General features: G+C 43.1%; 3 protein-coding genes and 1 non-coding gene across 5 annotated transcripts in view; 1 reads left to right on the plus strand and 3 right to left on the minus strand.

Annotated features, from left to right (window-relative positions):
* Positions 1-15,678, plus strand: part of LOC144485064 (uncharacterized) — a 213,841-nt gene that overhangs the window by 28,372 nt on the left and 169,791 nt on the right. The window lies entirely within an intron of this gene.
* Positions 1,974-2,056, minus strand: trnal-uaa (transfer RNA leucine (anticodon UAA)). Its single transcript has one exon. It is a non-coding gene; the product is annotated as a tRNA-Leu (tRNA).
* LOC144485050 (histone H2A-like) lies at positions 3,738-4,140 on the minus strand. The gene has a single exon (XM_078203350.1). The coding sequence runs from the start codon at positions 4,138-4,140 to the stop codon at positions 3,751-3,753; it is 390 nt and encodes a 129-aa protein (XP_078059476.1). The 3' UTR covers positions 3,738-3,750.
* On the minus strand, positions 5,650-15,144 carry LOC144485068 (histone H2B type 1-M). 2 transcript variants are annotated; one of them, XM_078203368.1, is made up of 2 exons: positions 15,127-15,144; positions 5,650-6,012 (listed from the first exon to the last, which is right to left on the minus strand). In XM_078203368.1, exons 1-2 carry the CDS (start codon positions 15,142-15,144, stop codon positions 5,650-5,652), a joined length of 381 nt encoding a protein of 126 aa, XP_078059494.1. The 2 variants fall into 2 exon arrangements, with proteins under 2 accessions (XP_078059494.1, XP_078059495.1); XM_078203369.1 differs by lacking the exon at positions 15,127-15,144 and adding an exon at positions 10,384-10,398 and having other exon boundaries at positions 5,650-6,015.

Consider the following 15,678-nt stretch of genomic DNA (forward strand, 5'->3'; position numbering starts at 1 on the left):
AAAGTAAAAAAAAAACAACTGATCAAAAAGGTTCCTCCTCACATCTGCCTTAAAGGGGAGGTCACATCTTTCAAAAAAAATTCTGCTCTTCTGGTCACATTTTCAGTGTAATCTGAGCACAATCAGGATTATTTAGTATGTGTTTCCCCATTGCAGAATCACATTGTGCAGTAGCGACCAAAAGAGAAAATGCTGGAGAATCTCAGCAGGTCTGGCAGCATCTGTATGGACAGAAAAGAGCAGACGTTTCCATTCCAGATGACCCTTTGTCGAAGACCTTTGTCATCTTACAGATGCTGCCAGACCTGCTGAGATTTTCCAGAATTTTCTCTTTTGATTTCAGATTCCAGCATCCACAGTAATTTGCTTTTATTTGTGCAATAGAGACCTGCCTGGTGATGTGTATGGTAGGAATTGTCGTCATGATCCATCATATCCCCGTAGGTATGGGCTGCCCAAGACACACAATCAGTGTTGGAATCAATTCACATGTTTCAGTATCTGGTTCCATTCTGTATCTGAATTTGTCTGGTGTTATTTCTGAAGGTGCCAGTTATATATATCTGGCAGACACTTATAAAGTGTGTGAGTGTTGGATCATTCTGGACCTGTCAATGGCCTCTATATCTGTGAGCATTTTATATAAGTGTGGCAAACATCAGTAATTTTAAATCCCCTGCTGCTGTTTATGGAACATATGTTTTAATTCCCCTGGTACTGTTTGCAGAACATCAGCTTCATGCTGTTCCTGTCAGTGGAATTAATCATGTATGTAAATCGATGGTGCTGTTTAAAATTGTGTGTCTCATCTGGGATTTTGTACTTACGTCTCTCTCTATCTAATCTTCCATTTGTTTCCGTTACTCCGTGTGAGCCTTTGGTTGTTTCCAAATCCCTCAGTGATACAATTGGTGTGTGTGTGATTTATTTCATATGACTCAGACTCAGCTCCTGTGAGTGAGTGCAGTAAACAGCCTGTACTTTTCAGCTGTTGATGCTGAACATGTGATCAGAACTATTCTCTTATTTATCAGTCTTTGGTATTTAGTGTGAGTATGGGATTAATTAAATAACCTTCAATCTCTGGGACAAGTTATCTATTTGGATTAATTCCAAATAACTTTCCAACACAGAAATAGGCCACTGATGCAGTAGGTTTGAAGCAAATAATGTGAGTGAGTTTATGCCCAGCAATAAATCTCTATTACTGTGAACACAATTGTGAAAGATAATGTATCCTCTAATCTGATACTAGATTGCTTTGCAAGTTTCACTCAGGTTGTTCACATTGATTTGATCTGTGACAGTCTGATTCTGAGTAAGAATTTTGACATGAGTGTAAAATGGAGCTCAGTCTGGAATTGCTACAGTGTCTTCCATCTGGCTCAGTCTGAGTGAGGATTAGTTTATAATTTATGGTTCAGTTCATAGTCATCATACTGATATTGTAACTTTTAGTTTCATAATGTGGGTGAGTTTTCAACTGGAACCTGAGTTTGTATCTCAGGTTATACTCGCTTTCAGAATATCTCAATCTGAGATTGTCTTTCAGATTTGTATCGAATGTATTTGTGAGAACTCGCCATGGCGATTAGTACTGCCAGTTCCAAACCCCTAATGTGGGTGATATGACTGGTATTTAACTGGAATCTCAAAGTACATTATTAAGGTTGATTGTGTAACATTTAACCAAAAAACCATTTTACGGTTTTATCAGATACTTAATTTGGAGCTAAGGCTGCTCTATTGTGGGATTGACACCGTGATGATCTGATAATGGTTTGGACTGGGATTTATGGATCACCCTGTCGGCGGTATTGAGATTGATTTGATTTCTTATTGTGACAAGAAATAATTACTATGCTGTGAAAACTCTGGTTTCTTGCGCACTATACAGACCGAGCATACCGTTCGCAGAGTATATAGGGGAGAAGGAAAGGAGAGGGTGCAGAATGCAGTGTTAAAAATCCTTCTACCAGGAGTGGGGTTCGAACCCACGCGGACATATGTCCATTGGATCTTAAGTCCAACGCCTTTACCACTCGGCCATCCTGGTACGAAAACTAGACGTGATAGGGACACAGCGTCTGCCTTTCCTGCTGTTTGATTGCTAGATTAAAAATGTGCCTCTGGAATCATTTCTGTTCTCGGAGACTGTAGAATTGTGAGAAGGAGCTGGGACATTCTTCCCTGTAACTCCTGTGGAGGAAATATCTGGTTTCTTCAAATATTTATCTGTGGAAACAAAGTACATTTAATATCTCAAATACAGATTCCGTCAGTTTAATCTCTATTAATAATCATTGTGAGCGATTTGCGAGGCTGCAGCCAGACTCTAGCTCTGATTGGACACTCTCATGTCAATCCAATTCTTCACCAATCGGAGAGCCAGGGAGGTTTTGATTGGTTCACATTTTCAAATTGGAAAAACCCGCCAATTTCAGTGCAGGAAAAATACAAAATAACGGAACGCCTGAATGTTCAGGAAACTATTTCAATCTCACGCTTTATAATTTGTTTATTGTATTTTCCCTCACAGAATCCTGGCGCTATTTTAGGAACAGTTTGAACTTCTCAATCTCTTATCTGTAACCGGCGGTAATCAGACCCCGTTCAGCAATTTAAAACGGAGCAAATCTCAGCTCAGTGGAAAAGCAGAAACATAGAGATCACCAACCAACTCCTTCACACAAGCTTCACAGGGACAGAGATAAACGGCTGATTTCTGATCCTCTCCCCTGAAAGCTGTCGGGAATGTTCCAATGGAAGGTGTGGAGAGAATTCCTGACTCAATCCCGCCGGTGGAACAGCCAGGTTTGTGCCCGGAGAATAGGGAGCGCCGGGGGGAGGCAGATCTTAAAGCGCTGCAATGAACTCAGGCGCTGCTTGTGCACAGATCTCGCTGATTCCGTCCTCTGGGAAAACTGCGGAAGAAACAGATCAGCCCGAGAATAACCTCTTCATTCCCGCCTTTACTCTGTTGCGGGAGCGGTGCCCAGATAACTCGAGTGAAAAAAAAAACCTTATTCTGAAACTGAATATAGTTATCATTAAATGTAAATAATTACGTCCTGATATTGTGCTGGGCCTCATTGTCCGTCACAAATCCCAGACTGGGGTTTAAAATCTGCTCTCAGTTCAGTTTGATTGTCCCTTCAATGTGAGAGTGTGTGTAAGGGGCGGATATGAAGTAACATTCACAGCATTCCGGAACGGGACAAATCTCTATCCTCCAGAAAGAGATTTCTCATTAACTCAATAAGGGAAAAGATGGTGCAGATTTTTCAGAGATTGTGGCTGGCTCTTAAAAGAGCCGTTGAGTTTGAGGTGTTTTTCAGCCATCAATCTTTGATGCTGTTTCTCACTCTGGGGCAATTGTGTACCTGCATTTAAATAATTACCTCAGACATGGTGCTGGAAATGATATTTCTAACATATGTAAAATGTTCACCAATAAATAGCATAAATTTACATGCATTAAAACACCTGGGTCAATAATGTGGTAAGAAGTCTCACAACACCAGGTTAAAGTGAGACTTCTTACCGTGTTCACCCCAGTCCAACGCCGGCATCTCCACATCATCAATAATGTGCACAGGGCGAACGACGGATTGATAAAGCAAAGCGAGAAACAGCTCTACTGTGAATAGCAGTACACTGTCTCTGACGGTTAAACAGATCACCCTTTTTCAGATAAAGTGAGTGGCTCTGAAAAGAGCCTTTGGGTTATCAGATTAAAGAATGGCCGCTTCACTTGCTCTTGGACGAGGCCGCAGAAGTTTTCTTGGGCAGCAGCACGGCCTGGATATTAGGCAGCACCCCGCCCTGAGCGATGGTCACTCCTCCCAGCAGCTTGTTGAGCTCCTCGTCGTTGCGGACGGCCAGCTGCAGGTGTCTGGGGATGATGCGGGTCTTCTTGTTGTCCCGGGCCGCGTTCCCGGCCAGCTCCAGGATTTCAGCGGTCAGATACTCGAGCACAGCAGCCAGATAGACCGGGGCTCCGGCACCCACACGTTCAGCATAGTTGCCCTTTCTCAGGTGCCTGTGAACACGGCCCACCGGGAACTGCAGTCCAGCCCGGGAGGAGCGAGACTTGGCCTTGGCCCGAGCTTTCCCGCCGCTCTTTCCTCTTCCAGACATCTGCACAATCTCACAAACACTTTCACAAAGAATGCTGAAATCCACTCCCTTTCGCTTCTCTTATAGCTCTGGGAGGAATGGAGGTGCGGACATTGCTGATTGGTCACTTTGTTGCTGCCTCTCAGCATCTTGTCCTCTTCTAAGGTCAAACCAAACCAAGTAAACAAACTCAGATTAAATCAGGACACAGTAAAAGGGGGCAGCTCCCCAAAAAGGAGGGGGAACAGCCCGAACAGAAATCAAAGTACAAAGGAAACTTAAAAACATCAAATTAAAATGTGATTATTAGGTCTCAGCATCTTGTTCATATGACCAATCAGAAATCTGCTTAACGCACCAATCCGGAGAGCCCACGGAGTGAGGGCGGAAAATAACGTCGCCAAAATCTCAGATTCCAACCGATTTCATTTCAAACTGTAAAAGCCGCCAAAGGGGAAAATAACAATAATTTCGGAAATTATTCTAATCGGTAATGGTGAATTCATTTTGAGTAATGTAAGAATCTCCCTTTCTCTCTTCCCCAGTCTATAGTTAACCTGTATCTGGCAGTCTCTGACAGTCTCTGATTTTCAGTCTGGGTTTATCTGAAAACAAGCCGAAAATAAATTATTCAAATTTGGAAACTTCGCAGATATATTTCTCAAACAAGAAATACGGTTAATAACAAATCCCATCAATAATTAACTATCTATCAACAACGTTTTTAAAACATCAGTCTGTGTTTGCACAATTTCACATTTTATCCCAAGTTGCAGATTTGCTTTTAGAATGCGGGATACATTCGGGGTTAATCTCTATTTAAAACTCTCGAACCAGCCGCCAGAAAGTTTCATTGACATCGTTCTGCAAACGGACGGGCTGTTCTCAATCTTCGTCGAGACTGAGGGTTCCTGCACAACCGGGGCTTATCGGGAATAAACTAATCGATCATTGAGACCAAACTGGAAACTGAGGAGTTTGCACTTTTTCCCTCCGATTCCGCGTGGTTTTCCTGCGGGCACTCCGCTTTCTTCCCACAGCCCAAAGATATGCGGGTTGGGTGGATTGGCTATGCTAAATTACCCCAGTATGAGGGGGATTAACAGGGTAAATATTTAGGGTTACGAGGATGGGTGAGGGATTGTTGTAGGTGCAGACTCGATGGGCCAAATGGCCCCCTGTACTGCAGGGATTCGATGATTCTGACACATTTGCTCCATTACCTCGCTCTCTCTCTAAAGCCTGGAAAAGGGACCGAATATCAACGCGTCTGAGATCTAAACCCACAGAGGGTGAGGAACTAGTTAATTAATTTTAAATACTCAGACCCAATGATCCACCGAGCGGTTGACTTACATTACTCCGTGTCTATCATTGATAACCAGAAAAACAACAATTATCATTGTTCGAGACGCTGCGTCGTAAAATAATAATTGAAACTAAATGGATGATACAGCCTTTTCCCAGGGATTGTGGGTGGCTCTTAAAAGAGCCGTTGTGTTTGGGATGTTTTTCAGTCCATGGGGAGTTTTACTTGGAGCTGGTGTACTTGGTCACCGCCTTTGTCCCTTCCGACACGGCGTGCTTGGCCAGTTCCCCGGGCAGCAGCAGGCGCACGGCGGTCTGGATCTCCCGGGAGCTGATGGTGCTGCGCTTGTTGTAATGGGCCAGGCGGGAAGCCTCACCCGCGATGCGCTCGAAAATATCGTTGACGAACGAGTTCATGATGCTCATGGCCTTGGATGAGATGCCGGTGTCGGGGTGAACCTGCTTCATCACTTTGTAGACGTAGATGGAGTAACTCTCCTTCCTGGATCTTTTCCTCTTCTTGCCTCCCTTTGCTGGCAGCTTTTTCTGCGTTTTTTTAGCGCCCTTCTTGGAAACCGGTGCTTTCTTCTCATCCACCATTGTCACAGTTAATTTCAGACACAGAATCACTGAGTCGCGCTCGGAACTCCTCTTTTATAGACCAAAGCAGAGGCCTATGCTAATGAAGCATTGCTGAAAGATCTGTTCCCCATTGGCTCATTCACAGTGATGTCAATTCGTGATGCTGTCTCTGATTGGTTAGTTTAGACACCCAAACACATTGGTTGCTGCTCAAATCCACAAACTGTCTGTTGTCAATCCGTCCTTTCCCCTTGTCCGCCCCGATCCACCCAACCCCGTGACCCTCTCACTCCCTCTGCCGCACCAGCGCATTCTCTCTGCTGCTAATCCCACATCACTCTATCAGACTGCTGATACTATTCATACATTTCCCCTTCCTCACCAGCACCAACTGCTCTGCTTTACTTCCGCCCATCACCGGGAGCTGGCAGTGCAGAATATCTGGGCTCAGACAGGGGTTAATGCGAGCTCTGCTGTGCGTGTTAAAGGGGAATAAGTTTGATCAGCAGCAGCCACAAGTCCCACATGTGACACTAACATTGTGGCTAAAACAGAAAAGTGACTGAAAGAAGGAGTGGAATGAGAGTTGGACATTACTGGCTGCAAGGTGTTCAGGGACGATTAGTCAAACAATCCCGGAGGGTGATTTACTGTTCAAAGCAACTATTCGGCCTTTTGGCTAAGATCAAGTGTAGTATGGTCGGCAGCCCATGGTCGGCCGCACTTGGTCGAGGTCATTAGGTTACACTGAAGCTTCATATGAGGCAATTTTTAAAAGCGGCATCTCGGCCTTTTGGCTAAGATGCAAATGAGCTCAAGTCTTGGAGGAGGAACCTCCCCCTCCTCCAATCAGCTTGGCTCATGTAGATCAGGCCCAGGACAGGGTGGTTTGGTCGCTCGCCCTGTCTTGTCAGCCTGGATCTGAAATGTCTCAACTTGTTGAGACTCTGAATTGGATTTGATTTGATTGAATTGGAAAAGTATAAAAAAAACTATTAGAGTGCTGGGAGAATGACATTGAGGGATCAGAAACAGAATCTATTCGGTACCAGTTATGGAACAATGCGAGAGCGATTCCACAACAGGATACACACATTCTATTTCAAACTGCTTCTCTGCCAGCCATGTCCGAGTGGGTTTCATGCTGTGTCGATTAGTATCTGATATTTCGATGTTGCTTCTATCTCTGTCAGTCTATGGTCGGTGATGTTAAGATTTAATTCAGAAAATGCAATCTCTGATATATGTCCGTGTGTTTTATTTTCTCTATAACATTCAGTGTTTAAGAGAGTGTGGGCTTTACAGTATGTTGGTTCCGGGATGTTACTCTGTATTTCATTTGCCACCTGTTGGTTTCTGAAATGGAAAATCTTGCGATTTTTTTCTAGCTGCGCTTCTCAGTTTTGGATTTGTTTGTGTTATTTCACTACACACTTTAATTTCTGCCATGTGAGGAGGTTTTTAATCTATGCATAACAGTCTTTGGTATAAGTGTGTTGGTATTTTCCCAAACATGCTGTTCTATTATTTGGAGTGTGTCTCTACCACTAATTCTCAAGGTCTCAGTTATGTGTGATGTTACAGTTCCCATTGAGGTTGATATTGCCCAGTGACCATCTGAAAGGGTCACATGACAAAGGTTCACAACTTGTACTGTAACAAATTAAAGTCAACACTAACCAATGAATCAACATTTGCCCCTTAGCGTCATGGAATTGAAGGATAAATACATGGGGTTACGGGAAAAGAGCCTGCGTGGGACTGTGGTCAGTGCAGACTCGATGGGCCGAATGGCCTCCTTCTGTACTGTATGGATTCTATGAAACGTCACTTAGTCACTAATGCACTAAATAGAGATGAGACACCATCCTGCCTACCATGACTATTAACTTATGCATGTTCTTTATTCAACATCTAGTACACTCTGCTAGCGAGGTGTGGATTGTTTATAAGTTCCTGAAACATAAATATGGATTTCAGTCTGTGCCAGTCATTTTCTGCTTTATTCTGTCCCTTTCTGTTTCTGACCTGGAAGGATTTCAAGTAGGTCCTGCTGTCAGTGTGTGGTAGGTCTGCGTGTCTTTACGCAGAATCTGTTAATTGTTGCAATGTGAGTATTATTTTTCCTGTCAGTGTGAGGAAGATGTGGGTTGTACTCTGCAGCTGCTGTATTTTATGAGTAGCAGTGTTTTATGCTGTTCTTGTCAATTTGCTGATTGCAAATACAGTATTCTGTTTCCTACCTAATGGGGAAAGGCCACCGTGTAAAGCATCTCAACAGAGGCAGACCGAGGGCCGGGTAACTGCAGAATACCCTCGGCCTGCGTAACTGTGTGCCAACCTGAAAAATAACGGCACACAGTAAACTCTGACGTATGTATATAGTTTTAAGAAATGAAATGTAACTAAATGTAATGTTTTTGTAAATAAGCACTGTATTGTACTGTAAAAATGATTCTTTTTGCACTGTTTATGACTTTTGGATCTGTCATTTTGCAATGTTTTATTGGAGAGGTTTTTTTTTGTGAATAAAGTATGTTTTTGAAATAAATGAAAAATTCTGTTTCCTACCTCGAGTTTCTTTGCTTCTATGTTAGGTGACAACAAATCCAGGAAACATGACCTGAGGTGAGGAGAAAGGGGAGGAGAAATTTCTTCACCCAGATCTTGGTCAATCTGTGGAGTAAATTTGAGATAGCTCTTTGGACTCAAGGGATCAAGGGATATGGGGGGAAGGCGGGAACAGGATATTGATCTTGATGATCAGCCACAATCAAAACGAATGTTGGAGCAGGCTCCAAGGGCCAAATGACCTACTCCTGCTTGTATCTTCTATGTTTCTATTTTTAACAGTTCCTGATGGTCTGATGAAAGTGAAATCAGGTTCAGCAAACCTGTTGGAGATCTGAGGATGCAACTAACTGAACAGATCAGGAGTAACCAGCTGTTGTGGTATATTTACATTTTCAGAAATCCTTTGATAAGTTTCCACACAAGAGGTTAATAAACACAATCAGAACACATGGTGAATACTGGCCTGGATTGAGAACTGGTTAAAGGACAGAAAACAGAGAATAGATATAAATAGGTCATATCAAGTTAGCAGACAATGACAAGTAGGGTACAACAAGGATCAGTGCTTGGGCCCCAACATTCACAATCTATATCAATCTTTGGAGAATGCACAAAATAAGCTGGAAGTGTGAGTTGTGAAGAGGAGGCAAAAACTCCTCAAGGGGATTTGAAGTGGCTAAGAGAGTGGGCAACAATTTTGCAGATGGAATGCAATGTGCAGAGTATTCCTGAAATGATGAGGGGCTTGAAAGTGTTGAAATTCAAAAGCACTTGACTGTTCCTGTTCATGAGTCACAGAAAACTAATCTGCAGCTAGAGCAAGCAATTAAGAAGGAAAATGGAATGTAAGCCTTTATTACAAGATGTTTTGAATATGGGATAAAGATGTTTTACTGTACTAAGAACAAAGCACAAAGAAAATTACAGCACAGGAACAGGCCCTTTGGCCCTCCAAGCCTGCACCAGCCATGCTGCCCGACTTAACTAAAACCCCCTACGCTTCCGGGGACCATATCCCTCTATTCCCATCTCATTCATGTACTTGTCAAAACGCCCTTCAAAAGTCACTACCGTATCTGCTTCCACTATCTCCCCCGGCAACGAGTTCCAGGCACCCACCACTCTCTGTGTAAAAAATATGCCTCGTATATCTCTTAAAACTTGCCCCTCGCACCATAAACCTATGCCCCCTAGTAATTGACTCTTCCACCCTTGGAAAAAGCTTCTGACTATCCACTCTGTCCATGCCTCTCATAATCTTGTAGACTTCTATCAGGTCTCCCCTCAACCTTCGTCGCTCCAGTGAGAACAAACCAAGTTTCTCCAACCTCTCCTCGTAGCTAATGCCCTCCATTCCGGGCAACATCCGGGTAAATCCTTTCTGTACCCTCTCCAAAGCCTCCACATCCTTCTGGTAGTGTGGCAACCAGAATTGAACACTATATTCCAAGTGCGGCCTCACTAAGGTTCTATAAAGCGTCAGCATGACTTGCCAATTTTTAAACTCAATACCCCGGCCGATGAAGGCAAGCATGCTGTATGCCTTCTTGACTACTTTCTCCACCTACATTGCCACTTTCAGTGACCTGTTTACCTGTACACCCAGATCCCTTTGCCTATCAATACTCCTAAGGGTTCTGCCATTTACAGTATATTTCCTATCTGTATTAGACCTTCCAAAATGCATTACCTCACATTTGTCCGGATTAAACACCATCTGCCATCTCTCCGCCCAAGTCTCCATCTGATCTATATCCTGCTGTATCCTCTGATGGTCCTCATCGCTATCCGCAAATCCACCAACCTTTGTGGCATCCGCAAACTTACTAATCAATCCAGTTACATTTTCCTCCAAATCATTTATATATATTACAAGCAGCAAAGGTCCGAGCACTGATCCCTGAGGAACACCACTTGTCACAGCCCTCCATTCAGAAATGCAGAGTATTCCATAATTATATAGTCTTGCTGAGACAGCAGCTGGACTATTGTGTGCAGTATTGTTCTCCTTACTAAAAGAAAGATATGATTGCCATAAAGGGAGTGGAATGAAGGTTCACGGAATGAATTTCTTGGTTGGAGGGATTGTTGTATGAGTAAAAACGAGAAACACCAGGTGTTTATTTTCTGGCATTTAAAAGAATGAGAGTTGCTGACATTCAAACATACAACAATCTTACAGGGCCCAATAGGGTGGAAGCAGGAAGTATGCTTTCCCTGGCTGGTGTGTTTGGAACCAAAGGATACAGCTCATTTAGGACTGAGATGTGGTGGAATTATTTCCCTGAGTGGGTGATTCTTTGGAATTATCAGTCCAATGGGCTGTGGAGTCTTACTTGTTGATTAAGTTCATGAGTGAGATGGATAGATTTCTACGTATTAGTAACATCAAGGGATATGGCGATACAGCAGGGAAATGGTGTTGAAGTGGAAAATCAGCCATGACCTCATTGTGTGACAATATGGGCTCAAAGAGCTGAATGGCCTACTCTTCCTCACAATTCACATCTTTAATTATGTTTCAGCATGGTCATCATTTTGTGACTGTAATTAATGAGAAATGACTCCAAGGTTCTTTTCGTATCCTGTCACAATGTGACTGTGGCTTTAAATATAGAGCAGAGCATGTCCACAGCTACTGACTGACCCTTTATTTCCCCAAAGACTTTCCACAATTGAAAAGTCGCATGTCAGGTCAGAGATGGAATACTCTCCACTCACTGGGTAAGTGCATCTCCAACAACATGAAAGAATCTCAAAAACAAAATAATATTTTGGGTTTCACTTGCACACCAGCTTCAGCATTTAATTCCTCAGCCACTGGTGCACAATGTGGACCATCCGTGAGATACACTGCAACAACTCAGTGAGGCTGAGTGTGGGACTCAATCTGCATCTCTCCATCTCTTATAAAGAATGAGATTAATTTTGTGCCTATAAGTATTGGACACTGTTGTCCGTCTGCATGTGTGAGATGAGATGAACATGATTTTGTGACTCTGGCACTATGTCAGTCTCTGCTGTTGTATGTTAATATGAGGTTAATTCTGTTCCTCAGTTTGCCATGAAGTCAACATGAGTTTGATTTCAGTTTTGCAGTCTTCAGATTTTGAGTAAGAACATGAGTGTGTGATTCATACTGTTTGTATCCATCCCTGGTACAGCAGCTCGAAGTTATTTTCCTTCTGTATCTCTGTTCCTGTGGTGCTGTGTACGACTACAGGATTCATTCTGTAAATGTTACTTTGCTGATACCGTGTGAATGTGGAGTTCATTTTGTTTCACTTTTCCTCTGATGAACGTTTGGGTGTAAGAATCATTCTGTCGTTGTCATTCATGAGTATGTTATGGAATTCCTTGTTCTTCCATCTGTCTCTTGGGAATTTGTGAATGTAGGATTAAATTTACATCTGTGATTCTCTCGTTATCTTTGCAAGTGTAGGAATCAATCCTCCTACAGTTGTTCCTTGTGATGTATTGAAATGTGGGATACTTTTGCACTTTAAATTTACATGCATTTCAGGCATTGTGTTAGAAACTATTTATTTAAAACATAATGCATTGATATTTGTTTGCCATTTGATTCAATTTATCATATGGATTTGGGTACATTTTACAGTCATGGGTTATATTCAGCAGCTGTTTTTAAGTTGTGCAAATGGTATTCAATTTATACCTCTGTGAATGGTAACATTTGGATACATAGCCTGGTAATTAATTACTGCAGTTTGTAGTAACAGAATTGTCATAGCATCTTTCAGTTTGACTCATTGAGAGTTTTGGATTGGTTTACAAAATGTATCAATGCCTATATTCTGAGGTAATTAATTGCAATTTTTTTTAGTATCACAACATCATTTTTTTGTCTATTCTGGCTATGAATTCTTATTCAATTTGTGACCAACATGACACAATGTTTTATATCTGTGAGTGGTGTTTTGTTAAAATCCTGTGATTGATGTATCTACCTGTCAGCCAAATATAATATTGAGGAGTTTGCACTTGACACAAAGCTCAACGCGAATGTGTGTTGGGAGAAAGATACAAAGCAGCTTCAGGAGGATTTGGACAGAAGTAATGAGAGGTTCAGAACATTGCAGATGGAATATCATGTGGAATGTGTGAGATTTTCCATTTTCGCAGAAGGAACAGATGTTCAGAGTATTTCTTCAATTCTAAGAGGTTAGAAAGTGTCGATGTACAAAGGGACATGGGTGTCCTCATTAATAAGTCACTGGAGGTAACAAGGAAATGAAGCAGGTAATTTGGAAGGTTAATGGTGCGTTGGTCTTTATTGCAAGAGGATCTGAGTACAGGAGGAGTAGTGAAGCCTTGGTTTAATTGTATAGCAGTGTTATTAGATTGCATTTGGAATACTGTGTGCAGTTTCAGTCCCCTCACCTTACAAATAATATTATTGCCTCAGAGGGAGTGCAATGACTGTTCAGCAGATTTGTTCCAGGAATGGTGAGATTGTCTTATGAAGAAATCCTGGGGAAACAGAACAAAGAACAAAGAACAATACAGCACAGGAACAGGCCCTTCAGCCCTCCAAGCCCGCGCCGCTCCCTGGTCCAAACTAGACCATTCTTTTGTATCCCTCCATTCCCACTCCGTTCATATGGCTGTCTAGATAAGTCTTAAACGTTCCCAGTGTGTCCGCCTCCACCACCTTGCCTGGCAGCGCATTCCAGGCCCCCACCACCCTCTGCGTAAAATATGTCCGCCTGATATCTGTGTTAAACCTCCCCCCCTTCACCTTGAACCTATGACCCCTCGTGAACGTCACCACCGACCTGGGGAAAAGCTTCCCACCGTTCACCCTATCTATGCCTTTCATAATTTTATACACCTCTATTAAGTCTCCCCTCATCCTCCGTCTTTCCAGGGAGAACAACCCCAGTTTACCCAATATCTCCTCATAACTAAGCCCCTCCATACCAGGTAACATCCTGGTAGTAACAGGGCCTGTAGTTCACTGAAAACAACAAAATATTTAAAAGGGTATACATGGTAGATGCAGGCGAGATGTTTCCCCTGGTTGGGAGTCTAGACACAATTTTAAAATAAGGGCAAATCCTCTTTGGACCGAGATCTGCATTTTTCTTTACTCAGCGTTGTGCTCCTTTGGAATTCTGTAGCTCAGAGGGCTGTGGAAGTTCACACACAGAGTAAACATTCATGTAGACATTGACAGATTTCTAAATCTCAATGTCAAAAAGGGAAATTGGGGATAGAGAGGGGAAAGGGCATTGAAGGAGATGGTCAGCCATAATCAGATTGAATGGTGGTGCAGGCTCAATGGGCTGAATGGTCAACTCCTGATCCTATGTCCCACATTTGTGGGGAAGGAAATAAAAAAAAGCCTCTTTTCCTGTTCAACTCTTGGATTGAAAAGTTGTCTCTTACCTTGCAAACAGTATGGGGCTGAATACTTCTCTTTGTGACAGTGAACCCAATGAGCTGGCAGTATCACTGTGCTCTGTGAATGATACTGGAACTGCTTTGTGTTGGAACTGGCTTGATGAAATTGTGCTTGTGCCAAGGAATCATCGGCGACCTTCAAATATCTGCCTGTAAAAAGAAAAATAACTAACTTAACTGAGGAACAGATGAAATAAAAGGTACAAAAGTTTCGATATAACTTCACAAATAACAATTATTTAGGAACCTGGGGAAAAGGAAAACCATGAGCACAAACAATATTTGAGATCACTTCACTAATACACCAAACTGCTTTTGCTCACTGGGTGTTTGGGGCGAGTTTAAAACAATTTTGTGACATTCAGAAACAGCCCAATCCATGCACTGCTGATTGAGTTGAGCTGTGCGAAGCAGCAGTAACTTTTGCACAGGTCAGATATCTATTTCCTGCTCCCACTTTAAACAAATATCGAAAAATAAACAAGCAGCCACTTTGTAAACCCTCTCCTTCCCACTCCAAACCTGCTGCCGACAGTAGAACTTGTTTGTACGGCTGCTCTCGTGGTTATTGTGCAGTTACATTTCCGCTCTTCATTGTACAATAATAATAACAAACATTGGGAGATGGGAACTAAATGAGGCACCTTCCCGGCGGTTTGGGAGTGAAAACAGCAACAATGTTGAATAATGAGTTCTTGCCATTGTGTCCCCCTGGCCTTGTTCAGAACCTGTCTATGAATTGCCTCCCCCGTTAAGAACGTGGCTTTGATATTGCCTCCCCCTTCTCTCCACCTCCCCCAATTCTCTCCACCCCCCACTTCTCTCCATTCCCCCACTTCCAATGGCTGGACTTGCAGATAGTGAGGAACATTGTCAGAGGCTACAGAAGGATATAGATAGGCTGGAAATTTGGGCAAAGAAATGGCAGATGGAGTTCAATCCAGATTATTGCGAAGTGATGCATTTTGGTAGAACTAACGTAGGGGGGAGCTATACGATAAATGGCAGAACCATAAAGGGTGTAGATATGCAGAGGGACCTGGGTGTGCAAGTCCACAGATCCTTGAAGGTGACGTCACAGGTGGAGAAGGTAGTGAATAAGGCATATGGCATGCTTGCCTTTATAGGACGGGGCATAGAGTAGAAAAGTTGGGGTCTGATGTTGCAGTTGTATAGAACGTTGGTTCTGGTCGCCACACTACCAGAAGGACGTGGAGGCTTTAGAGAGAGTGCAGAGGAGGTTTACCAGGATGTTGCCTGGTATGGAAGGGCTTAGTTATGAGGAGAGATTGGGTAAACTGGGGTTGTTCTCTCTGGAAAGACAGAGGATGAGGGGTGACCTAATAGAGGTGTATAGAATTATGAAAGGCATAGATAGGGTGAATGGTGGGAAGCTTTTTCCCAGGTCGGTGATGACCTTCACGAGGGGTCATAGGTTCAAGGTGAGGCGGGGGTGGGGGGGAGGTTTAACACGGATATCAGAAGGACGTATTTTACACAGAGGGTGGTGGGGGCCTGGAATGCGCTGCCGGGCAAGGTGGTGGAGGCAGACACACTGGGAACGTTTGAGACTTATCTAGATAGCCACATGAACGGAGTGGGAATGGAGGGATACAAAAGAATGGTCTAGTTGGGACCAGGGAGCGGCGTGGGCTTGGAGGGCCGAAGGGC

The sequence above is a fragment of the Mustelus asterias genome, unplaced genomic scaffold (assembly GCF_964213995.1).
Source record: "Mustelus asterias unplaced genomic scaffold, sMusAst1.hap1.1 HAP1_SCAFFOLD_152, whole genome shotgun sequence".
Taxonomy (NCBI): domain Eukaryota; kingdom Metazoa; phylum Chordata; class Chondrichthyes; order Carcharhiniformes; family Triakidae; genus Mustelus; species Mustelus asterias.